Source organism: Bombina bombina, chromosome 1 (genome assembly GCF_027579735.1).
Source record: "Bombina bombina isolate aBomBom1 chromosome 1, aBomBom1.pri, whole genome shotgun sequence".
In the NCBI taxonomy this organism is placed as follows: Eukaryota; Metazoa; Chordata; class Amphibia; order Anura; family Bombinatoridae; genus Bombina; species Bombina bombina.
The window spans coordinates 326,037,186-326,065,069 of record NC_069499.1 but is presented as its reverse complement, the minus strand read 5'-3'; the positions used below and the strand labels follow the sequence as shown (position 1 = coordinate 326,065,069).

Genomic DNA, 27,884 nt, shown 5'->3' with positions numbered 1-27,884 from the left:
ATGGATGGCATATAAATTCCCCAAAAGGTCGGCTAGTTCCCTCTTAAAGTTTGGTATTCCTGTGTGCTCGCTTCAACACAATAAGAGGAATTGACTTCCAGAAGATCGTATCTGGTTCTTGAGAAAATATTTCCAGAATTTTTTCATATCAACCAACTGACATCCCGTCATTGGATGAGGCTACTAGGGCATATGGCTTCTATGATTCTCATGTTAAAATGGGCAAGATGGAGAATGCGCTCATTCTAAATTCACTTCCTTCAGAAATTCAAAAAGTGCAGAAACCTGTCTCGTCAGATCTTTTTGCTCAAGAGTTTACGGATTACTCTTCATTGGTGGTTCCAGGCCAGTAATCTTTCCTGGAGGCTTCCTCTTTAGGAACTAAATTTGATTCTTGTCCAGACGGATGACAGCAAATCCAGTTGGGGAGCTCTCTATCAAAGCAGATTTCCCAAAGGGACATGGAACAGTCAGATTAAAGTCCCAAAAAACTTTCATGATTCAAATAGGGCATGCAATTTTAAACAACTTTCCAATTTACTTTTATCACCAATTTTGCTTTGTTCTCTTGGTATTCTTAATTGAAAGCTAACCCTAGGAGGTTCATATGCTAATTTCTTAGACCTTGAAGGCCGCCTCTAATCTAAATGCATTTTGACAATGTTTTACCACTAGATGGCATTAGTTCATGTGTTTCATATAGATAACATTGAGCTCATGCACGTAAATTTACCGAGGAGTGAGTACTGATTGGCTGAAATGCAAGTCTGTCAAAAGAACTGAAATAAGAGGGCAGTCTGCAGATGCTTAGATACAAGGTAATTACAGAGGTAAAATGTGTATATTTTAACTGTGTTGGTTATGCAAAACTGGGTAATGGGTAATTAAGGGATTATCTAGCTTTTAAAACAAATATTCTGGTGTTGACTGTCCCTTTAAGTCTCGTTCTTCGAATGTATTGGAAATCAGAGCAGTTCTTCAAGTACTTCTTGCTTTGCAGAGATACCTAAAGGGAAAGGCCATTAAGATTCTTTCCATAGGACTACTACATCTTACCTCCAATATTGGGGGTAACAAGAAGTCAGGATGCCCTAAGGGAGGTCTCGCCAATCTTCAGTTGAGCTCAGAATCACATTCAGCTCCTTTCTGCAGTTTATGTTCCAGTGTTAGAGAATGTCACAGTGGACTTTTTGAGCAGATGTCAGGTCTCTCCTGTGGAATGGCAGCTAAATAGTTGGCTGTTTTAAATGATTGTCAACAGAATGGGGTCTTCCAGAAATCTACCTTCAGCTTCTAAAGTTTTTCAGTCGCAAGCAACCACCTTGCCTTGGGGATGGATACCCTTCTTCAGGACTGGCCCTTCAGTCTCATTTATGTGTTTCCACCGATTCCTCTTATTCCTCGCCTTCTGAAAAGGATTCTAAGGGAATCGGCAGTCTTCATTGTCATTCTTCCCTTTTTGGCCTCCCAGACCTTGGCTTCCACTGGTTCACAGATTGTCAGTTCTTCCTCCATGGCATCTTCCAGTCTCTTGGGACATGTTGAGCCAGGGTCCAGTGGTTACAGCCAAATCCACAATGTTGAAGGTTGACAGCATTGTTGCTTAGGTCTCCAGGCTTCAACAGTGGAACATTTTGTTTCTTTGTATTCAGGCCATGCTTCAAGTCTGGAAGGGTTCAACGTCCTATTAAAGAATATGGGACACCTTTTCATCCTAAATGATTCTGCATAATGTCTCTACAGCTTCTTTTCAAATTTCACATTTTCTTGACTTCTTCATGATTGTTTTCTTAAGGGTCTTAGTGCTAGAACTCTCAAGGTTTAGGTGTCCGCAATATCAGCTATCTCAGCAGTCAAATAGATTTCGGACCCTTTGATGATTCACTTTTTTCAAGCATTGGCCCATATCCATCCTCAGATCATCTGTCGTCTTGGGACCTTCCCTCGGTTTTGAATTCCATTTTGGATTCTCAATTTGAACCCTTACGAGAGGGTTCTTTGTGGTTTCTTACATTATTTTTTCTGATGGCAGGTGTCTGAGTTACAGGCTCTTTCAGTCAAAAATACTTTTTTGTTTTTCATCAGTATAAATGTGTTCTTTGAACAGTCTGTGAGTTTCTTCCTAAGGTGGTGTCTAATTTCCACAAAGACTGGGATAAAGTACTTCCTTTTGTCCAGGAAATCAAGATTCTCAACGAAAACCATTATATCGTTTGGATGTGGTTCGATGCCTTCACATCTATGTGAAAAGAACTCAAGATATTCGTAAGAAGATAGTATATTTGTTATACCTAAAGGTTCTAGTCAGGGTCAGGCTCCTTCAAGTTCTACCATCTCTGGTTGGATTGTGCAGATGATCTCTAAAGGTTACATACAGAAATGGAAACTGGTACCAGATGGGCTAAAAGCGAATTCTACTAGGGCAGCATCAACTTCCTTCCTTCAAGCAGATTCTATGCCAGAGGAAATTTGTCAGGCTGCAGTTTGGAAGTCTTATAATACACTTCTTTTGCATTACCAACTTGATGTTCGCCAATCAGCTTCTGCTAGATTTTGATGTATTCAGTTTCCTCTTAATTCTGTATTTCTTGCAGTATTTTTGGAGTCAATGGTTTAATTTTTTTACCCATCCTTTCTTGCATTTACTGTTTTCTATTCTTCTCGCTGGAAAGTATTACCAGGGGACCAAGATAACTAGAAATTATTATCCAAATATAAGCAATTTCTTTATCTTGGCCCATACCCTTGGTAAAACTAAAACTTACCAGGCTCCCTCTCTTTTGTCTGGTTCACCTATTTTGGGCTGGACATCACTAGGAGGAGGAAGGGATGGTGTCTCTGAGCTACCTTTTATTAGGTAACTAAGGGAGTGGGCAGTTCTGTCCATGCCCCTCTGGAGAGTGGGTCTCACTGTTAAGTATTGCTCATGGTATGGGCCAAGATAAAGAAGTTGCTTATATTTGGGTGATAATTTCTAGTTATATGCTTGCTTACTAAATGTATTTATTTCATGATGGTGAGAGTTCACAAGCCCTGTCCTTCTTTTCTATATAGTTCTATGCAGAACAGATCTTAAAGGGACATGAAACCTCAAATTTCTTTTTAATGATTTAGACAGAGCATACCATTTTAAACAACTTTGCAATTTACTTCTATTTAATTTGCTTCCTTCTCTTGTTATCCTTTACTGACAGATTATCTAGGAAAGCTCAGGAGCAGCAAAGAACCTAGGTTCTAGCTGCTGTTTGGTAGCTGCATATATATAACGATTGTCATTGGCTCACTCGTGTTCAGATAGAAAGTAGTGCATTGCTGCTCCTTCAACAAATGATTCCAAGAGAATGAAATATATTAGATAATAGAAGTAAATTAGAAAGTTGTTTTGTTTTTGCCTTCTCCTAGTGGACTGGAGTGTAATCTCACATGTGATGCTCTCTTGACTCTCACCATCAAAAACCTAGAATGAATTCGAGTAGCTCATAATAATGGGTTCTAAAAACACTCAACGGCTCTATAAACTGCACACCCTATAACTAGGGTTGCCACCTCGGCGATGTTTTCCTAGACATTTATGACTTACTCCTGCTGCAGGGTAAGGAGGGCGGAACATGTATTGTGCTTCTGGACATCACATGAATAGTGCTGATGAACAGCACAATGCATGTTCCTCCTTGGGCACCCTACAGCATGTAAACATTGCAAAGTTGGCAACCCTACCTATAACTTATTCACAGGATTTTCATATGTATATTACACTTTACACCAGATAATCTCATATAGTAAAGTTGGTATTTGTAGCAATTAGTATACAAATTAATTACAAGGCTTGCTATATGGTGATATTTCTGTAGAAATCCAGCCCTTTTGTGCTTTCTTGTATTTTTTATGCCTGATCATTTTTTATCTTTTTTATACCAGTTGGTGCTGTGTGTGGAGCACTCCTATTACCAATTAAAGGGACATTGTACACTTTATTTTTCTTTGCATAAATGTTTTGTAGATGATCCATTTATATAGCCCATACAGGTTTTTTTTGTAAAAATGTATAGTTTTGCTTATTTTTAAATAAACAATTGGGTAGATTATGAGTTTTGCGTTAACAGGGGTGCGGTGCTAACGAGCAGTTTATGCTCACCGCTGGTATTACGGGTTTTTAGAAACCCTGAGTTAACCGCAAAAAGTGAGCGTAGAGCAAAGTTTAGCTCCACATCTCACCTCAATACCAGCGCTGCTTACGTTAGCGGTGAGCTGGCTAAGCGTGCTCGTGCACGATTTCCCCATTGGAATCAATGGGGGAGAGCCGGCTGGAAAAAAACCTAACACCTGCAAAAAAGCAGCGTAAAGCTCCTAACGCAGCCCCATTGATTCCTATGGGGAAAATACATTTATGTCTACACCTAACACCCTAACATGAACCCCGAGTCTAAACACCCCTAATCTTACATTTATTAACCCCTAATCTGCTGCCCCCAACATCACCGACACCTTCATTATATTATTAACCCCTAATCTGCCGCTCCGGACACCGCCACCACTATAATAAATATATTAACCCCTAAACCGCCGCACACCCGCATTGCAAACACTAGTTAAATATTATTAACCCCTAATCTTCCGTCCCTAACATCACCAACACCTACCTACATTTATTAACCCCTAATCTGCCGCACCAACGTCGTTGCAACTATAATAAACATATTAACCCCTAAGTCTAACCCTAACACCCCCTAACTTAAAGATAATTAAAATAAATCTAAATAAATATAACTATCATTAACTAAATAATTCCTATTTAAAACTAAATACTTAACTATAAAATAAACCCTAAGCTAGCTACAATATAACTAATAGTTACATTGTATCTAGCTTAGGGTTTATTTTTATTTTACAGGCAAGTTTGTATTTATTTTAACTAAGTAGAATAGTTACTAAATAGTTATTAACTATTTAATAACTACCTAGTTAAAATAAATACAAAAGTTTAAAATTACAAGAACACAAAATAAAATGCCCCCCAAAATAAAAAAGCCCTACACTACACTAAATTACAAATAGCCCTTAAAAGGGCCTTTTGCAGGACATTGCCCCAAAGTAATCAGCTCTTTTACCTGTTAAAAAAATTACAAATCCCCCCCCAACATTAAAACCCACCACCCACACAACCAACCCTACTCTAAAACCCACCCAATACCTCCTTAAAAAAACCTAACACTAACCCCTTGAATATCACCTTACCGGGAGACGTCTTCAACCAACCGGGCTGAAGTCCTCAACGAAGCTGGGAGAAGTTTTCATCCAAGCCGGGCGAAGTGGTCCTCCAGACGGGCAGAATTCTTCATCCAGACGGCATCTTCTATTTTCATCCATCCGGCGCGGGTCCATCTTCAAGACATCCAACGCGGAGCATCCTCTTCTTCCGACGACTAACACTGAATGAAGGTTCCTTTAAATGACGTCATCCAAGATGGCGTCCCTTCAATTCCGATTGGCTGATAGAATTCTATCAGCCAATCGTAATTAAGGTAGAAAAATTCCTATTGGCTGATCCAATCGGCCAATAGGATTGAGCTGGCATTCTATTGGCTGATTGGATCCTAAGATAGATACAATGTAACTATTAGTTATATTGTAGCTAGCTTAGGGTTTATTTTATAGGTAAGTATTTAGTTTTAAATAGGAATTATTTAGGTAATAATAGTAATTTTATTTCGATTTATTTAAATTATATTTAAGTTAGGGGGGTTACGGTTAGACTTAGATTTAGGGGTTAATAAATTTAATATAGTGGCGGTGACGTTGGTTCGGCAGATTAGGGGTTAACATTTTTATGTTAGTGTTGGCGATGTGGGGGGCCTCGGTTTAGGGGTTAATAGGTAGTTTATGGGTGTGAGTGTACTTTTTAGCACTTTAGTTAAGAGTTTTTTATGCTACGGCGTTGTAGTGTAAAACTCTTAACTACTGACTTTAAAATGTGGTATCAGTCTTGACAGGAGAGGGTGTACCGCTCACTTTTTGGAAGACTCGTAATACCGGTGCTATGCAAGTCCCATTGAAAAAATAGGATACACAATTGACGTAAGTGGATTTGCGGTATTTCCGAGTCTGGCCAAAAAAGTGAGCGGTACACCTGTACCTGCAAGACTCATAATACCAGCGGGCGTTAAAAAAGCAGCGTTGGGACTGGCCAACGCTGCTTTTTAAGCCTAACGCAAAACTCGTAATCTAGCCGAATGTGTTGATTTGCAGACTCCTAACCAAGCCCCCAAAGTTTTAGAAGTAGACTGTTGTCTACCTACTCCATCTTGCTCCTATTTGTGTAAAGGGTATTTTCAAATGCAGCGGAGGGGGGTAGTATCTGCTCTTTTTGCTTTCTAGACCATTTCAGTGAGTGTTTCCACCCTAACCTTTTCAACAGTGCTAAACTGGGAGCTTCTAAGTAAGTTTTTAAACTGGATTTTTGGATCAGTGTCTGTGCATATTATTCTTTACAGTATTGTCTAACATGCAGTTATATAAAAATTTGTGTATACTGTTCCTTTAAGTACACTAGAATGTCCTTTTATTTTTTTTATACCATTTGGTGCTCTATGGAGCATTCCTATTCTAATTAAGTACACTAGAATGTCCCTTTAATGCTTATTGAGTAACCGTGACGACTCCCACAGTTTTATATTGATGAGTGGACAGATAGGGTTTCACAAGCATGAAAATGGTTGTAGTGGGCTTATTCAACAAAATAAATGCTTATGCCCTGTTGACGATATATTTACTTGTGTGCCATAAATAAAATAAGTAGTCAGCTGTCTGCATTTATTAGAACCATCCCAGTATAAATTAAAATTGGACAAGCAAAATTGTGCTATAATTTTATGGGGGATCACCATAGGTTCACAATAACAAATACAAGTGTTTCAGCTAGCATTGGACAGTCCCTAATCTCAGTAGAAAGTTAAACACTTTTTAGAAACCAACATAGAATGGAAATGAAACGTGTGAAACCTTTTAAAACTTCTGAGTAAATCATTATATAAATGCCCACTACTACACACCTTTTATTTACCTGTATTTGTTTATTTTAGCCATTTCCACAATACTGTTTGAGTGCCGCTTGGGATGTCTGGATGATGAAGTTCCAAAGCAGACTATGGAATACATTGAAGCGCTGGAGTTGATGTTCAGCATGTTTAAAACTACAATGTATGCTGGAGCCATTCCCAAATGGCTACGAACAGTTATTCCAAAACCTTGGAAAGAGTTCTGCAGATCTTGGGATGGACTGTTCAAATTCAGTAAGTATATGTTTTTAAAGCATTTATACAAGCCTTTCTGTGACTCAAGTAAAAGTGAGTGACTTATATTTTTGGAGCCAATAAACCTAAGCAGTAAAATAACATTTTCAGACATTGCATATTTGCATGCAAAAAAAAAAGCAACTGATTTGGTTTGAAAAAAATGACATTGCTTTACAGTCCAGGGAAATACATTCTGAAAATATTCTTTCTTTCAAACAGGTTATGAGAGTCCACGATTCATTACTCATGAGAATTACTCTTCTATACCACTAAAAGGAGACAAATATATCCAAACCCCAAGAGCTCTATGAAACCCCTCACACATACCTCAGTCTTTACTTCCTCTGCTGGAGGTGGTTGAAGAATGAAGTTTTGCATCTTTTTTTTAGAGAAAGTGGTTTTCAGTCTTTGTTGAGGCCGGTTCCCCACAGAGTACAGTGCTTGTCAAAGCGGTGTATTTGGGGTATGGTTTATGATCCAATGGTTTTATCTCATGGAAAATCCTTCATAGGCCCTCTATTATCGGTCGTAGGAATGTATCTTCTGCCTCCCTTTATAGATCTACATTATTCTCCTATTCCATAACCTATGCATATGTTTCAGTACTGGTTTGGCTATCTGCTACTTGTTTAATAATGGACGAGTGTCTATGGGTGTCAGGGTTTTTTCCCTGTTTTGTTTGCCATGTGCTTCTGGCAGCCATTTTACTCACCTCTCTTGCTGACTCTGGTGCATACTGTGTGATGCTGCTCATTTCCTGCACTTCCTTTTATGGCCAGACTGGTGTACATCATCAGTGTGATACAGGATTCAGTCTCAGAATTGTGATGTCATCACTTATTATTTAAAGGGCCTCTATTCAGTATGCTTTGCCCTTGCGTTGTCTCAGACCTGTTTGTGAGAGCTCCTGTGTATTACCTGGCTGTCTGACGTCCCTCCTGGTTTCTGATCCCTGGCTTGTTCCTAACTCTGCTGTTCTCCTTGTTCGTGATTCCGGCTCGTCTGACTACTCGCTTTGGCTCCTGACTCGGCTCGTCTGACTACCAGCTCTGGTTTTGATTCCTGGCTTGTTATTTGTTTTGTGGACTTGTTATTATTTTTTGCTATTAATAAAGGTGTGATTATTTCTTCTACAAGATACGACGAGTCCAAGGATTTCATCCTTACTTGTGGGATATTATCCTCCTGCTAACAGGATGTGGCAAAGAGCACCACAGCAGAGCTGTATATATAGCTCCTCCCTTCCCCTCCACCTCCAGTCATTCTCTTTGCCTGTGCTATACTAGGAAGAGGTAAAGCAAGGTGTTAGTTTTATGTTTTTCAATTAAGAAGTTTATTTTAAATGGTACCGGTGAGTACTATTTTCCTCAAGGGGTTATGGAAGAAGATTTCTGCCCTGAGGTTGATGATCTTAGCAGCTGTAACTAAGATCCACGCTGGTTCCCACAAGACTTCTGAAGGTAACAGTGTGGAGACCCTTTTCATGCTACAAGCAGCATTCAGGTATGTGCAGCCTTTTATTTCTGAGGAGACTTGATATATCAGAACTGGCTGGCATATATTTCCCTGTATGGGAATGGGGTAAGCAGTAATCCTATTACTCAGAAGGGTGTTACTGGAGTCCCTGGATTTTATTTACTGATAGTTGACATTATATGGGCATTATATGACACTATGGGAGAGGCAAAGAAAAACGGTTCATAGCGTTTTTATTTTTTGGCAATAACCTGGTGTGTTTGAGGGGGTACATTGTGTTTGTATAACTTGTGTGTAAAACCGATTCTCCATACGGTTGTGTTTGGGCCTACTCCGGCATCGACCTTAAGGGGCGGGGCCTATTTTTGTGCGCTCAGATACGCACTTCCTTCAGACTAGGCAGCAGCAAGCAGTAACTCCGGTGTCTCCTGGACTGTGTAATCTGGTTCGGAGTGTTGGAAAGTTGTTTCGAAGTACCCTGGGGGCAGGTAGGCGCCACAGCAGAGCTGGTGTTATTTTTGACTGTGAACTGAAATGTTGTTGATCTAATTACTTTAGAGCCTTATTTCTCCCCTTACTACTGGGGTGCAGTAATTTTTGGATAAACCAACTTATTTAAGTTAAATTTGGAGATAATTTAACGTTATTTAAGCAGTTTGGAAAAATTGTTCACTTTTTATTTTCTTAATGGCGCAGGACACGTTTTTAAAAAATTTATTTTAAGCAATAAATAAGTGTTTAAAGACTTCTGTGGTTATTACTAGTCTGTTCAAACATGTCTGACATTGAGGAATCTGAATCTCATTGTTCTATGTGTTTAGAAGCTATTGTGCAACCCCCTCTAACATTGTGAAACTCTTGTACTGAAAGAGCCTTACATTGTAAAGACCATATATTAGGTCAAGAAAGTGTGCCTAAGGATGATTCTCAGTCTGAAGAGAATCAGGATATGCCATCCAATTCTCCCCAAGTGTCACAACCTTTAACGCCCACACAAGCGACGCCAAGTACTTCTAGTGCGTCTAATTCTTTTACTCTGCAGGAGATGGCTGCAGTTATGTCAACTACCCTTACAGAGGTATTATTTAAATTACCGGTGTTGCAGGGTAAACGCAGTAGGTCAGGTATTAATGTAAATACTGAATCCTCTGATGCTTTATTAGCTATTTCCGATGTACCCTCACAGTGTTCTGAGTTGGGGGTAAGGGAATTACTGTCTGAGGGTGAAATTTCAGACTCAGGGAATGTGTTACCTCAGACAGATTCGGACGCTATGTCCTTTAAATTTAAGCTTGAACACCTCTGCCTGTTACTTCGGGAGGTTTTAGCGACTCTGGATGATTGTGACCCTATTGTAATCCCACCAGAGAAATTGTGTTAGATGGATAAATATCTAGAAGTACCTACTTACACTGATGTTTTTCCTGTTCCTAAGAGAATTTCGGAAATTATAAAAAAGGAATGGGATAGACCAGGTATACCGTTTTCTCCCCCTCCTAACTTTAAGAAAATGTTTCCCATTTCAGACACCATTCGGGACTCATGGCAAACGGTCCCTAAGGTAGAGGGAGTTATATCTACCCTAGCTAAACGTACATCTATACCCATTGAGGACAGTTGTGCTTTCAAAGACCCTATGGATAAAAAATTAGATGGTCTACTAAAGAAACTATTTATTAATCAGGGGTTTCTTTTACAACCTACGGCTTGCATTGTTCCAGTAACTACTGCAGCAGCTTTTTGGTTTGAGGCTCTAGAAGAGTCTCTTAAGGTTGAGACTCCATTAGATGACATTTTAGATAGAATTAAGGCTCTCAAGCTAGCTAATTCTTTTATTACTGATGCCGCTTTTCAAATTGCTAAATTAGCGGCAAAGAATGCAGGATTTGCTATCCTAGCACGTAGAGCGTTGTGGCTCAAATCTTGGTCTGCTGATGTCTCATCAAAAACTAAGCTTTTAGCTATTCTTTTTAAAGGTAAGACCCTTTTTGGGCCTGAATTGAAGGAAATCATTTCTGACATTACAGGAGGTAAAGGCCATGCCCTACCTCAGGATAAGTCTGTTAAGATGAGGGGTAAACAAAATAATTTTCTTTCCTTTCGGAACTTTAAGGAGGACCCTCAGTTACCTCTTCTTCCACAAAGCAGGAAGGGAATTTTACCCAATCTAAGTCAGTCTAGAGACCCAACCAGAACTGGAATAAAGGTAAACAACGCAAAAAGCCTGCTACTAAGACAGCATGAAGGGGCGGCCCCCGATCTGGGACCGGATCTAGTAGGGGGCAGACTCTCTTTCTTTGCCCAGGCTTAGGCAAGAGATGTTCAGGACCCCTGGGCACTAGAAATAGTGACCCACGGTTATCAATTGGAATTCCAGGACTTTCTCCCAAGAGGGAGATTTCATCTTTCAAGATTATCTACAAACCAGATAAAAAGAGAGGCATTCTTACGCTGTGTAAAAGACCTTTTTACCATGGGAGTAATTTGTCCAGTTCCAAAATTGGAACAGGGACAGGGGTTCTACTCAAATCCATTTGTGGTTCCCAAAAAAGAGGGAACTTTCAGACCAATCTTAAACCTCAAGTGTCTAAACAAGTTTCTCAGAGTTTCATCATTCAAGATGGAGACTATACGAACAATTTTACCAATGATCCAGGAGGGTCAATATATGACTACCGTGGACTTGAAGGATGCTTACCTTCATATTCCTATCTACAAGGATCATCATCAGTTTCTAAGGTTTGCCTTCTTGGACAAACATTAGCAGTTCGTGGCTCTTCCCTTCGGGTTGGCCACAGCACCCAGAATCTTCACAAAGGTCCCAGGGTCTCTTTTGGCGGTTCTCAGACCGCGAGGCATAGCGGTGGCGCCTTATCTGGACGATATTCTGATCCAGGCGTCAACATATCATCTGACAAAATCTCACACAGACACAGTGTTGTCTTTTCTGAGAACTCACGGTTGGAAGGTGAACATAGAGAAAAGTTCACTTGTCCCACAGACAAGGGTTCCTTTCTTGGGAACTCTGATAGACTCGGTAGCCATGAAAATATTTCTGTAGAAAGCAAAGAATTGCACAAGCACCAAGGGTATAAATCAGCTTGTTTGCAGGTGTGCCAACTATTGGACCTGCACCAAGGTCCCAAGAAGTCAGTCCAAAAATAATGATATAGCTGCACCACCAACTGTATTAAAACATCATTATTTTATTGTGCCACTTAAATCAGACAACGTTTCAGACCCATGTCCTTATTCATGTCTAACATACAACTCTAAAAACAAACCTTATAAAGGCTGCAGCTCCACCCACCACACCTGTTCTCACCTGTATTCAATTAATACAAACTTTTTTGTTTTGCTTAATGCCATCTAGTGGTCATTATTTACATCTCTAATTACATTTATCATAGTTTTTCAACAAAGGACATAAAGAGAACAAAAACTTTTTTCATCATTGTTAATCATACATCAAGTTAATCTACTTAGTACAAAAAATAATTGAATATACACTTATTGTCATTAGTTATTGTATTGCAATGTATTATTTTCAAAAAATAACATACAAAACATAAAAAAGGGGATTTTTTCTTTTCTTAATTCTTTTTCAACATTGCTAATTCAAATATCTTTTGAAGAAAAGACAATTTTAATTGTTGCCCTTCCAATTAGATCTTATTAAATGGTCATCTTGAAAAAAGAATACTTTTTGGAGCTCTTAAACAATTACCAAGAACGTCCTTCAACAAAGGATAAAAAACAAAAAGGTCAACCTAAAAAAATTATTTTTTTATAAAATTTATGCCAGTTCTTAAATCTTTTTACATGTTCATCATTAAATTTAAAAAGGTATTAGCCAAATGAATTTAAATTCCAATCTATCCAAAAAAAGACTTTCAACAAAAGATATCAAAAGAACTGATTAAATGTAACTATCCGTATCCCTGAAGTTTTAAACCCAAATTTTTTTTAGAAAAACCTGCCAGTTAAACTACTTTCAAGTACCTAATCATCCATATTTACTGACATACACTCCAATCCATTTCCCTATTCATCCCATTGGGTATCATAGTCCCCAGTTCATGAATCCAGTATAATTCTCTATACTTTAACAACCTAACCCTATTACCACCCCTCCTAGGAAGACTAATATGTTCTAACACCTGGAATCTAAGCTGATTAATCTGGTGTCCAGCAGTTATAAAATGGTGGGATACAGGAGCATCCAATTTTCCTGTCCTGATATTACTTTTGTGTTGGTTAGTCCATTCCTCGGCCATCAGTGGCTCAGTGTATGGAGGTAATTGGATTAATGGTAGCGGCAATGGACATCGTTCCGTTTGCTCGCTTTCATCTCAGACCGCTGCAGCTGTGCATGCTCGGACAGTGGAATGGGGATTATGCGGATTTATCTCCTCAGATAAATCTAGATCAAGAAACCAGAGACTCTATTCTTTAGTGGTTGTCGCTGGATCATCTGTCCCAGGGGACTTGATTCCGCAGACCCTCGTGGGTGATAGTGACAACGGACGCCAGCCTTCAGGGCTGGGGTGCAGTCTGGAACTCCCTGAAGGCTCAGGGTATTTGGACTCAGGTGGAGTCTCTACTTCCAATCAATATTCTGGAACTGAGAGCAATATTCAATGTGCTTCAGGCATGGCCTCAGTTGGCTTCGGCCAAATTCATCAGATTTCAGTCGGACAACATTACAACTTTGGCCTATATCAATTATCAGGGGGGAACAAGGAGTTCCTTAGTGATGAGAGAGGTATCCAAGATAATCCGTTGGGCGGAGGCCCACTCTTGTCATCTGTCAGCAATCTACATCCCAGGAGTAGAGAACTGGGAAGCGGATTTTCTAAGCCGACAGACTTTTCATCCGGGGAGTGGGAACTCCACCCGGAGGTATTTGCCTCATTGATTCTCCGATGGGGCAAACCGGAATTGGATCTGATGGCATCTCGACAGAATGCCAAGCTTCCAAGATACGGATCCAGGTCAAGGGATCCCCAGGCCGAACTGATAGATGCCTTGGCAGTGCCTTGGTCGTTCAGCCTAGCTTATGTGTTTCCACCGTTTCCTCTCCTTCCACGCATGATTGCTCGAATCAAACAGGAGAGAGCTTCAGTGATCCTGATAGCGCCTTCGTGGCCACGCAGGACTTGGTATGCGGATCTAGTGGACATGTCCTCTCTACCACTGTGGAAACTTAATTTGAGACAGAACCTTCTCATTCAAGGTCCTTTCCAACATCCAAATCTAATTTCTCGGCAGTTGACTGCGTGGAGATTGAACGCTTGATTTTATCGAAGCGAGGATTCTCTGATTCAGTTATCAGTACTTTGATACAGGCTAGAAAGGGCTACTCATGGAGAAAAGTTAGGATTCTGTCTTTTCTCCAAGAAGGATTGGAGAAAGGCTTATCAGCTAGTTCTTTAAAGGGACACATTTCTGCGTTGTCAATTTTGTTTCACAAACGTTTGGCAGATGTGCCAGATGTTCAGTCTTTTTGTCAGGCTCTAACCAGAATTAAGCCTGTATTTAGACCAATTACTCCTTCCTGGAGTTTGAATTTAGTTCTTCAAGGGGTTCCGTTTGAACCTTTGCATTCCATAGATATAAAATTATTATCTTGGAAAGTTCTGTTTTTGGTTGCTATCTCTTCTGCTCGAAGAGTTTCTGAGCTTTCAGCGTTAGTGTGATTCTCCTTATCCCATATTTCATTCTGATAGGGTGGTTTTACGTACCAAACCTGGTTTTCTTCCTAAGGTTGTTTCGAATAAGAATATTAATCAGGAAATTATTGTTCCTTCATTGTGTCCTAATCCTTCTAAGGAGTGTCTGTTACCTAGCTTGGTCTAAAGTTTTACTTACAGGCAACTAAGGATTTCCGTCAATCATCTTCTTTGTTCATTGTTTATTCTGGAACGCGTAGGGCTCAGAAAGCTACGGCTACCTCTCTTTCTTTTTGGCTGAGAAGTATCATCCGCCTGGCATATGAGACTGCTGGACAGCAGCCTCCTGAAAGAATTACGGCTCATTCTACTAGGGCTGTGGCTTCCACATGGGCTTTTAAAAACGATGCATCTGTTGAACAGATTTGTAAGGCTGCGACTTGGTCGTCCCTTCATACTTTTTCCAAATTTTCCAAATTTGATACTTTTGTTTCTTCTGAGGCTGTTTTTGGGAGGAAAGTTCTTCAAGCAGTGGTGCCTTCCATTTAGGTCTCTGTCTTGTCCCTCCCTTTCATCTGTGTCCTGTTGCTTTGGTATTGTATCCCACAATTAAGGATGAAATAAAGATGGAAGAAAAGGAAATTTATGCTTACCTGATGAATTGATTTCTTCTACGATACGACGAGTCCACGGCCCTCCCAGATTATATTTTTTATTATTTACAACTTCAGTCACCTCTGCACCTTTTAGCTTTTCCTTTCTCTTCCTATAACCTTCGGTCGAATGACTGGAGGGGGAGGGGAAGGGAGGAGCTATATATACAGCTCTGCTGTGGTGCTCTTTGCCACTTCCTGTTAGCAGGAGGATAATATCCCACAAGTAAGGATGAAATCCGTGGACTCGTCGTATCGTAGAAGAAATCAATTTATCAGGTAAGCATAAATTTCCTTTTTTGCACTTCTCGTCTCAGTCGGATTCCTGGCACCCTGACAAAGGGTAAGTATATTTTATTTTAACATTTAGACACTTATTTAGCTTTATTATGTGCACTTTTAAATTTTTAAAAGGTTTTCTATATATTTTTATAATTTTATATAGCCCTGGGACAGATCCTTCACTATTCCCCTTGCTTTGCATACAACAGGTTTTGGCGTGCTTAGTTTTTTGCTTGTCTGCCTTTTCTTTCATGTAATTGGCAAGAGTCCATGAGCTAGTGACGTATGGGATATACAATCCTACCAGGAGGGGCAAAGTTTCCCAAACCTCAAAATGCCTATAAATACACCCCTCACCACACCCACAATTCAGTTTTACAAACTTTGCCTCCTATGGAGGTGGTGAAGTAAGTTTGTGCTAAGATTTCTACGTTGATATGCGCTTCTCAGTATTGTTGAAGCCCGATTCCTCTCAGAGTACAGCGAATGTCAGAGGGACGTGAAGGGAGTATAACTTATTGAATACGATGATTTCTTTAACGGGGGTCTATTTCATAGGTTCTCTGTTATCGGTCGTATAGATTCATCTCCTACCTCCCTTTTCAGATTGACGATATACTCTGAATTTACCATTACCTCTACTGATAACTGTTTTAGTACTGTTTTGGCTATCTGCTATATGTGGATGGGTGTCTTTTGGTAAGTATGTTTTTTATTACTTAAGACACCTCAGCTATGGTTTGGCTCTTTATGCATTTATATAAAGTTCTAAATATATGTATTGTACTTATATTTGCCTTGACTCAGGTTCATATATTTCCTTCTGCAGACTGTCCGTTTCATATTTGGGGAATATAAAAAATTTTTAAGAAATTTTTTTCTTACCTGGGGTTTAGTCTTTTTTTCAATTGACTATTTCTTGCAAATTGCGGGCGGTATTAGGCCCGGGTGCACCAAATGCTAAACTTTATTGCGTCATTCTTGGCGCGATAATTTTTTTGGCGCAAAAAATACGTCTGACGCAACTTCGTCATTTCCGGTGTCATAGTTGCCGCTGAAGCCTTACACACGATTGCGTCATTAGTGACGCGAGTGTGTCATTTCCGGTTATTATTGGCGCCAAAAAAGATTTCAGTTACGTTGTGCGTCATACTTGGCGCCAAATTTTTTCATTATTTCAATACCCCATTGATGTTTGCCTCTGGCCTTTTTTCTCTATCAGAGGGCTATGCTATTTTCATTTAAAATTGTGGAAATTATTTTGCCGAATGTCATTTGTTATAGTTGTCATGATAAACTTTTACATGCAGATAGTGTGTCCATCAGTAATAGTACATTGCCAGTTGCAGTTCCTTCAACTTCTAATGTACATGATATACCTATGAATTTTAAAGAATTTGTTTCTGATTCTATTTTGAAGGCTTTGTCTGCATTTCCACCTTCTAATAAACGTAAAAGGTCTTTTAAAACTTCTGATTCAGTTGATGAAATTTCAAATGACCAACAACATAATTTATCCTCTTCTGATGAGGATCTATCTGATACAGAAGATCCTTCCTCAGACATTGACACTGACAAATCTACTTATTTATTTAAAATAGAGTATATGCGTTCTTTATTAAAAGAAGTGTTAATTACTTTGGATATTGAGGTAACCAGTCCTCTTGACGTTCAGTCTAATAAACGTTTAAATGCTGTTTTTAAACCGCCTGTGGTTTCTCCAGGGGTTTTTCCTATTCCTGAGGCTATTTCTGATATGATTTCTAGGGAATGGAATAAGCCAGGTGGTACTTTTATTCCTTCTTCAAGGTTTAAAAAATTGTATCCTTTACCAGCAAAATCTATAGAGTTTTGGGAAAAAATCCCCAAAGTTGATGGGGCTATTTCTACTCTTGCTAAACGTACCACTATTCCTATGGAAGATAGTATTTCCTTTAAGGATCCTTTAGATAGGAAGCTTGAATCTTATCTAAGGAAGGCCTATTTCTTTCATGTAATTAGCAAGAGTCCATGAGCTAGTGACGTATGGGATATACATTCCTACCAGGAGGGGCAAAGTTTCCCAAACCTTAAAATGCCTATAAATACACCCCTCACCACACCCACAATTCAGTTTTACAAACTTTGCCTCCGATGGAGGTGGTGAAGTAAGTTTGTGCTAGATTCTACGTTGATATGCGCTCCGCAGCAAGTTGGAGCCCGGTTTTCCTCTCAGCGTGCAGTGAATGTCAGAGGGATGTGAGGAGAGTATTGCCTATTTGAATGCAGTGATCTCCTTCTACGGGGTCTATTTCATAGGTTCTCTGTTATCGGTCGTAGAGATTCATCTCTTACCTCCCTTTTCAGATCGACGATATACTCTTATATATACCATTACCTCTGCTGATTCTCGTTTCAGTACTGGTTTGGCTTTCTACAAACATGTAGATGAGTGTCCTGGGGTAAGTAAATCTTATTTTCTGTGACACTCTAAGCTATGGTTGGGCACTTTGTTTATAAAGTTCTAAATATATGTATTCAAACATTTATTTGCCTTGACTCAGAATGTTCAACATTCCTTATTTTTCAGACAGTCAGTTTCATATTTGGGATAAATGCATTTGTTTCAATCATTTTTTCTTACCTTAAAAAATTTGACTTTTTCCCTGTGGGCTGTTAGGCTCGCGGGGGCAGAAAATGCTTCATTTTATTGCGTCATTCTTGGCGCGGACTTTTTTGGCGCAAATTTTTTTTTCTGTTTCCGGCGTCATACGTGTCGCCGGAAGTTGCATCATTTTTTGACGGTTTTTTGCGTCAAAAATTTCGGCGTTCCGGATGTGGCGTCATTTTTGGCGCCAAAAGCATTTAGGCGCCAAATAATGTGGGCGTCTTTTTTTGGCGCTAAAAAATATGGGCGTCATTTTTGTCTCCACATTATTTAAGTCTCATTATTTATTGCTTCTGGTTGCTAGAAGCTTGTTCACTGGCATTTTTTTCCCATTCCTGAAACTGTCATTTAAGGAATTAGATCAATTTTGCTTTATATGTTGTTTTTTTCTTTTACATATTGCAAGATGTTCCACGTTGCAACTGAGTCAGAAGATACTTCAGGAAAATCACTGCCCAGTGCTGGAGCTACCAAGCTAAGTGTATCTGCTATAAACTTTTGGTATCTGTTTCTCCAGCTGTTGTTTGTATTGCATGTCATGTCAAACTTATTAATGCAGATAAAATTTCCTTTAGTACTGTTACATTACCTGTTGCTGTTCCGTCAACATCTAATTTTCAGAATGTTCCTGATAACATAAGAGATTTTATTAAGAAGGCTATGTCTGTTATTTCTCCTTCTAGTATACATAAAAGTCTTTTAAAACTTCTCTTTTTTCAGATGAATTTTTAAATGAACATCATCATTCTGATACTGATAATGGTTCTTCTGGTTCAGAGGTTTCTGTCTCAGAGGTTGATGCTGATAAATCTTTGTATTTGTTCAAGATGGAATTTATTCGTTCTTTACTTAAAGAAGTATTAATTGCATTAGAAATAGAGGATTCTGGTCCTCTTGATACTAAATCTAAACGTTTAAATAAGGTTTTTAAATCTCCTGTAGTTATTCCAGAAGTGTTTAATCTCCCTGATGCTATTTCTAAAGTAATTTCCAGGGAATGGAATAATTTGGGTAATTTATTTACTCCTTCTAGACGTTTAAGCAATTATATCCTGTGCCATCTGACAGATTAGAGTTTTTTGGGACAAAAATCCCTAAGGTTATGGGGCTGTCTCTACTCCTGCTAATGTACTACTATTCCTACGGCAGATAGTACTTCATTTTAAGGATCCTTTAGATAGGAAAATTGAATCCTTTCTAAGAAAAGCTTACTTATGTTCAGGTAATCTTCTTAGACCTGCTATATTTTTAGCGGATGTTGCTGCAGCTTCAACTTTTTGGTTAGAAGTTTTAGCGCAACAAGTAACAGATCATAATTTTATAGCATTATTATTATTCTATAACATGCTAATAATTTTATTGGTGATACCATCTTTTGATATCATTAGAGTTGATGTCAGGTATATGTCTCTAGCTATTTTAGCTAGAAAAGCTTTATGGATTAAACTTGGAATGCTGATATGTCTTCTAAAGTCAACTTTGCTTTCCCTTTCTTTCCAGGGTAAATAATCATTTTCGTTCCTTTCCTCACAACAAGGAACAAAAACCTGATCCTTCATCCTCAGGAGCGGTATCAGTTTGGAAACTATTTCCAGTTTGGAATATATCCAAGCCTAATAGAAACCTATAGCCAGCTCCTAAGTACCTATGAAGGTGCGGCCCTTATTCCAGCTCAGCTGGTATGGGGCAGATTACATTTTCTTCAAAGAAATTTGGTTCAATTCCGTTCTCAATCTCTGGTTTCAGAACATTGTTTTAGAAAGGTACAGAATTGGCTTCAAGTTAAGGCCTCCTGCTAAGAGATTTTTTTCTTTCCCGTGTCCCAGTTAACACAGCAAGGCTCAGCATTTCTGAAATGTGTTTCAGATCTAGAGTTGGCTGGAGTAATTATGCCAGTTCCAGTTCTGGAACAGGGGCTGGGGTTTTATTTTATCTCTTCATTGTACCAAAGAAGGTCAATTCCTTCAGACCAGTTCCGGATCTATCATTATTGAATCGTTATGTTAGGATACCAACATTCAAGATGGTTACTGTAGGACTATCCTGCCTTTTAGCAAGGGCATTATATGTCTACAATAGATTTACAGGATGTGTATCTGCATATTCCGATTCTTCCAGATCACTTTTAGTATCTGAGATTCTCTTTTTAGACAAGCATTACCAGTTTTGTGGCTCTACCGTTTGGCCTAGCCTCAGTTCCAAGAATTTTTCAAAGGTTCTCGGTGCCCTTCTTTCTGTAATCAGAGAACAGGGTTTTGGTATTTCCTTATTTGTACGATATCTTGGTACTTGCTCAGTCTTCTCATTTTCGAAGAATCTCATACGAATCGAGTTGTGTTGTTTCTTCAAGTTCATGGTTGGAGGATCAATTTACCAATCAGTTCATTGATTCCTCAGACAAGGGTAACCTTTTTAGGTTTCTAGATAGATTCAGTGTCTATGACTCTGTCCTTGTCAGACAAGAGAAGTTTAACATTGATATCAGCTTGTCAAAACCTTCAGTCACAATCATTCCCTTTGGTAGCCTTATGCATGGAAATGTTAGGTCTTAGGACTGCCGCATCAGATGCGATCTCCTTTGCTCGTTTTCACATGCGACCTCTTCAGCTCTGTATGCTGAACCAATGGTGCAGGGATTACTCAAAGATATCTCAATTAATATCTTTAAACCGATTTTACGACACTCTCTGACATGGTGGACAGATCACCATCGTTTAGTTCGGGGGGCTTCTTTGTTCTTCCGACCTGGACTATAATCTCAACAGATGCAAGTCTTACAGGTTGGGGAGCTGTGTGGGGGTATCTGACGGCACAAGGGGTTTGGGAATCTCAGGAGGTGAGATTTCCGATCAATATTTTGGAACTCCGTGCAATTTTCAGAGCTCTTCAGTCTTGGCCTCTTCTGAAGAGAGAGTTGTTCATTTGTTTTCAGATAGACAATGTCACAACTGTGGCATACATCAATCATCAAGGAGGGACTCACAGTCCTCTGGCTATGAAAGAAGTATCTCGAATTTTGGTTTGGGCGGAATCCAGCTCCTGTCTAATCTCTGCGGTTCATATCCCAGGTATGGACAATTGGAAAGCGGATTATCTCAGTCGCCAAACGTTGCACTTGGGCGAATGGTCTCTTCACCCAGAGGTATTTCCTCAGATTGTTCAAATGTGGGAACTCCCAGAAATAGATCTGATGGCTTCTCATCTAAACAAGAAACTTCCCTGGTATCTGTCCGGATCCCGGGATCCTCGGGCGGAGGCAGTGGATGCATTTTTCACTTCCTTGGAAGTATCATCCTGCCTATATCTTTCCACCTCTAGTTTTTCTTCCAAGAGTAATCTCCAAGATTCTGAAGGAATGCTCGTTTGTTCTGCTGGTAGCTCCGGCATGGCCTCACAGGTTTTGGTATGCGGATCTGGTCCGGATGGCCTCTTGCCAACCGTGGACTCTTCCGTTAAGACCAGACCTTCTGTCGCAAGGTCCTTTTTTCCATCAGGATCTGAAATCCTTAAATTTAAAGGTATGGAGATTGAACGCTTGATTCTGGGTCAAAGAGGTTTCTCTGACTCTGTGATTAATACTATGTTACAGGCGCGTAAATCTGTATCTAGAGAGATATATTATAGAGTCTGGAAGACTTATATTTCTTGGTATCTTTCTCATCATTTTTTGGTATTCTTTTAGAATACCGAGAATTTTTCAGTTTCTTCAGGATGGTTTAGATAAGGGTTTGTCCGCAAGTTCCTTGAAAGGTCAAATCTCTGCTCTTTCTGTTCTTTTTTCATAGAAAGATTGCTATTCTTCCTGATATTCATTGTTTTGTACAAGCTTTGGTTCGTATAAAACCTGTCATTCAGTCAATTTCTCCTCTTTGGAGTTTGAATTTGGTTCTGGGGGCTCTTCAAGTTCCTCCGTTTGAACCTATGCATTCATTGGACATTAAATTACTTTCTTGGAAAGTTTTGTTCCTTTTGGCAATCTCTTCTGCCAGAAGAGTTTCTGAATTTTCTGCTCTTTCTTGTGAGTCTCCTTTTCTGATTTTTCATCAGGATAAGGCGGTGTTGCGAACTTCTTTTGAATTTTTACCTAAAGTTGTGAATTCCAACAACATTAGTAGAGAAATTGTGGTTCCTTATGTCCTAATCCTAAGAATTCTAAGGAGAAATCGTTACATTCTTTGGATGTTGTTAGAGCTTTGAAATATTATGTTGAAGCTACTAAATCTTTCCGAAAGACTTCTAGTCTATTTGTTATCTTTTCCGGTTCTAGAAAAGGCCAGAAAGCTTCTGCCATTTCTTTGGCATCTTGGTTGAAATCTTTAATTCATCTTGCCTATGTTGAGTCGGGTAAAACTCCGCCTCAGAGGATTACAGCTCATTCTACTAGGTCAGTTTCTTCTTCCTGGGCGTTTAGGAATGAAGCTTCGGTTGATCAGATTTGCAAAGCAGCAACTTGGTCCTCTTTGCATACTTTTACTAAATTCTACCATTTTGATGTATTTTCTTCTTCTGAAGCAGTTTTTGGTAGAAAAGTACTTCAGGCAGCGGTTTCAGTTTGAATCTTCTGCTTATGTTTTTCATTAAACTTTATTTTGGGTGTGGATTATTTTCAGCAGGAATTGGCTGTCTTTATTTTATCCCTCCCTCTCTAGTGACTCTTGTGTGGAAAGATCCACATCTTGGGTAGTCATTATCCCATACGTCACTAGCTCATGGACTCTTGCTAATTACATGAAAGAAAACATAATTTATGTAAGAACTTACCTGATAAATTAATTTCTTTCATATTAGCAAGAGTCCATGAGGCCCGCCCTTTTTTGTGGTGGTTATGATTTTTTTGTATAAAGCACAATTATTCCAATTCCTTATTTTATATGCTTTCGCACTCTTTTCTTATCACCCCACTTCTTGGCTGTTCGTTAAACTGAATTGTGGGTGTGGTGAGGGGTGTATTTATAGGCATTTTAAGGTTTGGGAAACTTTGCCCCTCCTGGTAGGAATGTATATCCCATACGTCACTAGCTCATGGACTCTTGCTAATATGAAAGAAATGAATTTATCAGGTAAGTTCTTACATAAATTATGTTTTATATTCAGAAAAAGCAACAAGAAAGAGGCGCCAATGGTGCAGGTCAATGGAGATTTTTGATATAACAAACATATGCGAACACTAGGTACTCACAATATGAGAAGGCACTCAGTTGTGCCAGTGGACACAGGCTGGGTTTTAACAGCAATCCAGCTGGCTGAACTGGGAGGCAGCTCTCTATCAGCATCCAGTGGGAGGAAATCTAAAAAGTAAAAGCAGGAATAGAGGCGCCAATGGTGCAGGTAAATGGTGGTACAGGTATCACTAATAGCCCAGTGTACACAGGGTACTCACATTTATGGAAGGCACTCACTTGTACCTATAGAGACAGGCTGGATATTAACAGCAATCCAGCTAGCTGATCCAGGGTGAGCTGGCTGGTTCGTGGGTGTTTAGAGTGTAGGTACTCTAAAGTAGCATAGCAGGGCGGTACCACATATAACACTGAGAGTGGATTTATATAAAATAAATGAATTTATTTAAAACATATAAAAAGGTTTACCACTCAAAGAATATAATTGGTACATCAGGAATACATGCGACGCGTTTCTCAGTTAAAAACTGTTTCCTCAGGCATGTTTTTACACAGATATTTACTCCTTATATAGGGCTATGCTACTAAACAACACCCACAGCCCACCCCCAACAATTGACATGACACAGACCAATCAGTGTCCCTCATTCAAAATGTTTCCACCCCTGGAGTGATATGAGCACCTAAATACTTGGAGAGGGATGTATTTACTTGTAAAATATATAGACGCCCTTGCTGCTTCTTAAATTTTGTATATATGTGTGTAAATATTTCGTAGTGGCATGGTATTTTAGTGGCCGATATTTGATGGAAACTAATGTTCGTCAATACTGTGTTCTAATTGGATGTCCCAGCCGTCAATCATCGTGTATTAGTTGTACCTGTGCTACTCGCTTCTGATTCGTCTATTTAGCCGTCAATACTGTGTTCTAATTGGATGTCCCAGCCGTCAATCATCATGTATTAGTCGACCCTGTGCTACTCGCTTATGATTCGTCTATATAGCCGTCAGTCAAAGATTCTGGTCACTTGTTGCTAGTAAGTGTAGTGTCCAATGGATAGGCTAATTTCAGGCGTGCCCCCATTTTGCTGTCCTCAGTAGTACACTACAGTGTGCGCCCATCGAGGGAATCTTATTGGTTACTGCGTAATGTTTGTAACCGGTGTGTCCCATTGGTTCTAATGCAGGTTGTTGTATTGAACAGGGATCATTATTGGTCAGCGGGTAATGTCAACAAAGAGCCCTATTGGTTGTGCCCCGGAAAATATCGGTATCTACAAAATGATATTGTTAAATCTGTGAATGGATCTGAATAAATATAAATGCAAATAGAGTGAATAATCTAATGATCAACGTTATTTAAGCAGTGATCGTATAAATAAATAGCGCAATAAATTTGCTGAAGTTAAGTTAATTTAATAAGTGATATGTGTGTGAATGCATAACGCAAAAAAAAAAAGAAGAAAAGACTAAGTGAAAATATTTTTTGGCACATTATTTGTGCATCCATAACATCGATGAATACCGATGGCTGTAATTGAGGTATAAGTGATGAGTGAACCTCATAATCATATATGTATAGTCACCATTTAATTCATAAAACACCTACAATCAGATTAGAATCTATGTGATGTAAAGACCCATAATGGGTTGTGCTAGTGTAATTAAATCTTACATATGAAGATGCTAGTGTTCTATTAAAAGGTAATAATGTGTAAATGAAAGTGATCATTTTTGTGTGAATATAGTGCACCAATAGGAGCCTATTGTTTGGTCAGTAAAACATAAACACTGTAAGTGTAAATTATATTAATATGATACATTTATCAGATCACACGTATCCAGTCTATGAGTCATGAGGTATATTAATATAATACATTTATCCAATCTAAACAGGGGCTACACCAAATATCTCAGGTGTCCAGTCTATGGGTCAGAGGGCTCTAAGTCTACTGAGATAACCCCCTATCTCGGGCGATCTCCCCTACAACAGGGTGGAAAGTATTAAGTATTAACTTAACTTCAGCAAATTTATTGCGCTATTTATTTATACGATCACTGCTTAAATAACGTTGATCATTAGATTATTCACTCTATTTGCATTTATATTTATTCAGATCCATTCACAGATTTAACAATATCATTTTGTAGATACCGATATTTTCCGGGGCACAACCAATAGGGCTCTTTGTTGACATTACCCGCTGACCAATAATGATCCCTGTTCAATACAACAACCTGCATTAGAACCAATGGGACACACCGGTTACAAACATTACGCAGTAACCAATAAGATTCCCTCGATGGGCGCACACTGTAGTGTACTACTGAGGACAGCAAAATGGGGGCACGCCTGAAATTAGCCTATCCATTGGACACTACACTTACTAGCAACAAGTGACCAGAATCTTTGACTGACGGCTATATAGACGAATCATAAGCGAGTAGCACAGGGTCGACTAATACATGATGATTGACGGCTGGGACATCCAATTAGAACACAGTATTGACGGCTAAATAGACGAATCAGAAGCGAGTAGCACAGGTACAACTAATACACGATGATTGACGGCTGGGACATCCAATTAGAACACAGTATTGACGAACATTAGTTTCCATCAAATATCGGCCACTAAAATACCATGCCACTACGAAATATTTACACACATATATACAAAATTTAAGAAGCAGCAAGGGCGTCTATATATTTTACAAGTAAATACATCCCTCTCCAAGTATTTAGGTGCTCATATCACTCCAGGGGTGGAAACATTTTGAATGAGGGACACTGATTGGTCTGTGTCATGTCAATTGTTGGGGGTGGGCTGTGGGTGTTGTTTAGTAGCATAGCCCTATATAAGGAGTAAATATCTGTGTAAAAACATGCCTGAGGAAACAGTTTTTAACTGAGAAACGCGTTGCATGTATTCCTGATGTACCAATTATATTCTTTGAGTGGTAAACCTTTTTATATGTTTTAAATAAATTCATTTATTTTATATAAATCCACTCTCAGTGTTATATGTGGTACCGCCCTGCTATGCTACTTTAGAGTACCTACACTCTAAACACCCACGAACCAGCCAGCTCACCCTGGATCAGCTAGCTGGATTGCTGTTAATATCCAGCCTGTCTCTATAGGTACAAGTGAGTGCCTTCCATAAATGTGAGTACCCTGTGTACACTGGGCTATTAGTGATACCTGTACCACCATTTACCTGCACCATTGGCGCCTCTATTCCTGCTTTTACTTTTTATGTTTTATATTCAGGTCATCTTCTCAGACCTGCAATTTCTTTGGCTGATGATGCGGCTGCATCAACCTTCTGGTTGGAGAATTTAGCGCAACAAGAATTGGATTCTGACATATCTAGCATTATTCGCTTACTGCAACATGCTAATCATTTTATTTGTGATGCCATTTTTGATATTATCAAAATTGATGTTAGATCCATGTCTTTAGCTATTTTAGCTAGAAGAGCTTTGTGGCTTAAATCTTGGAATGCTGATATGACATCTAAATCTAGATTACTATCTCTTTCCAAGGTAATCATTTATTTGTTTCTCAGTTGGATTCTATTATTTCAACTGTCACTGGGGGAAAGGGAGTTTTTCTGCCTCAGGATAAAAAACCTAAGGGTAAATCTAAGGCTTCTAACCGTTTTCGTTCCTTTCGTCAAAATAAGGAACAAAAACTTAATCCTTCCCCCAAGGAATCTGTTTCCAATTGGAAGCCTTCATCCAAGCCATTTAGGAAACCAAAGTCAGCCCCTAAGTCCGCATGAAGGTGCGGCCCTCATTCCAGCTCAGCTGGTATGGGGGCAGATTAAAGATTTTCAAGGATATCTGGATAAATTCTGTCCAAAATCAATGGATTCAGAGCCTTGTCTCTCAAGGGTATCGAATAGGATTCAGAGTAAGACCTCCTGTGAGAAGATTCTTTCTCTCACGTATCCCAACAAATCCAGTAAAAGCTCAGGCTTTCCTGAAGGGTGTTTCAGATCTGGAGTCTTCAGGGGTAATCATTCCAGTTCCTTTTCAGGAACAAGGTTTGGGGTTTTATTCAAATCTATTCATTGTCCCAAAGAAGGAAAATTTATTCAGACAAGTTCTGGATCTGAGAATTTTGAATCGTTATGTAAGAGTACCAACTTTCAAGATGGTGACTATAAGGACTATCCTGGCTTTTGTTCAGCAAGGACATTATATGTCCACAATAGACTTGCAGGATGCATACCTTCATATTCCGATTCATCCAGAACACTATCAGTTTCTGAGATTCTCTTTTCTAGACAAGCATTATCAATTTGTTGCTCTTCCATTTGGCCTAGCAACAGCTCCAAGAATCTTTTCAAAGGTTTTAGGTGCCCTACTCTCTGTAATCAGAGAACAGGGTATTGCGGTGTTTCCTTATTTGGACGATATCTTGGTACTAGCTCAGTCTTTACATACTGCAGAATCTCACATGAATCAACTAGTGTTGTTTCTTCGGAAACATGGTTGGAGGATCAATTTACCAAAAAGTTTCTTGATTCCTCAGACAAGGGTCACCTTTTTAGGCTTCCAGATAGATTCAGTGTCCATGACTCTGTCTCTAACAGACAAGAGACGTTTAAAATTGGTTGCAGCCTGCCGGCACCTTCAGTCTCAGTCATTCCCTTCAGTGGCTATGTGCATGGAAGTTTTAGGTCTCATGACTGCAGCATCGGACGAGATCCCCTTTGCTCGTTTTCACATGAGA

The 27,884-nt window shown here is 39.2% G+C and overlaps 1 protein-coding gene across 1 annotated transcript in view; it reads left to right on the top strand.

The window, feature by feature from the left end:
- Positions 1 to 27,884, top strand: part of LOC128645254 (cytochrome P450 27C1) — a 570,060-nt gene that overhangs the window by 194,077 nt on the left and 348,099 nt on the right. Inside the window, exon 4 of the mRNA XM_053698100.1 lies at positions 7,080 to 7,289. Within this exon, the coding sequence (XP_053554075.1) occupies positions 7,080 to 7,289 (210 nt within the window). The remainder of the gene's footprint in view (positions 1 to 7,079; positions 7,290 to 27,884) is intronic.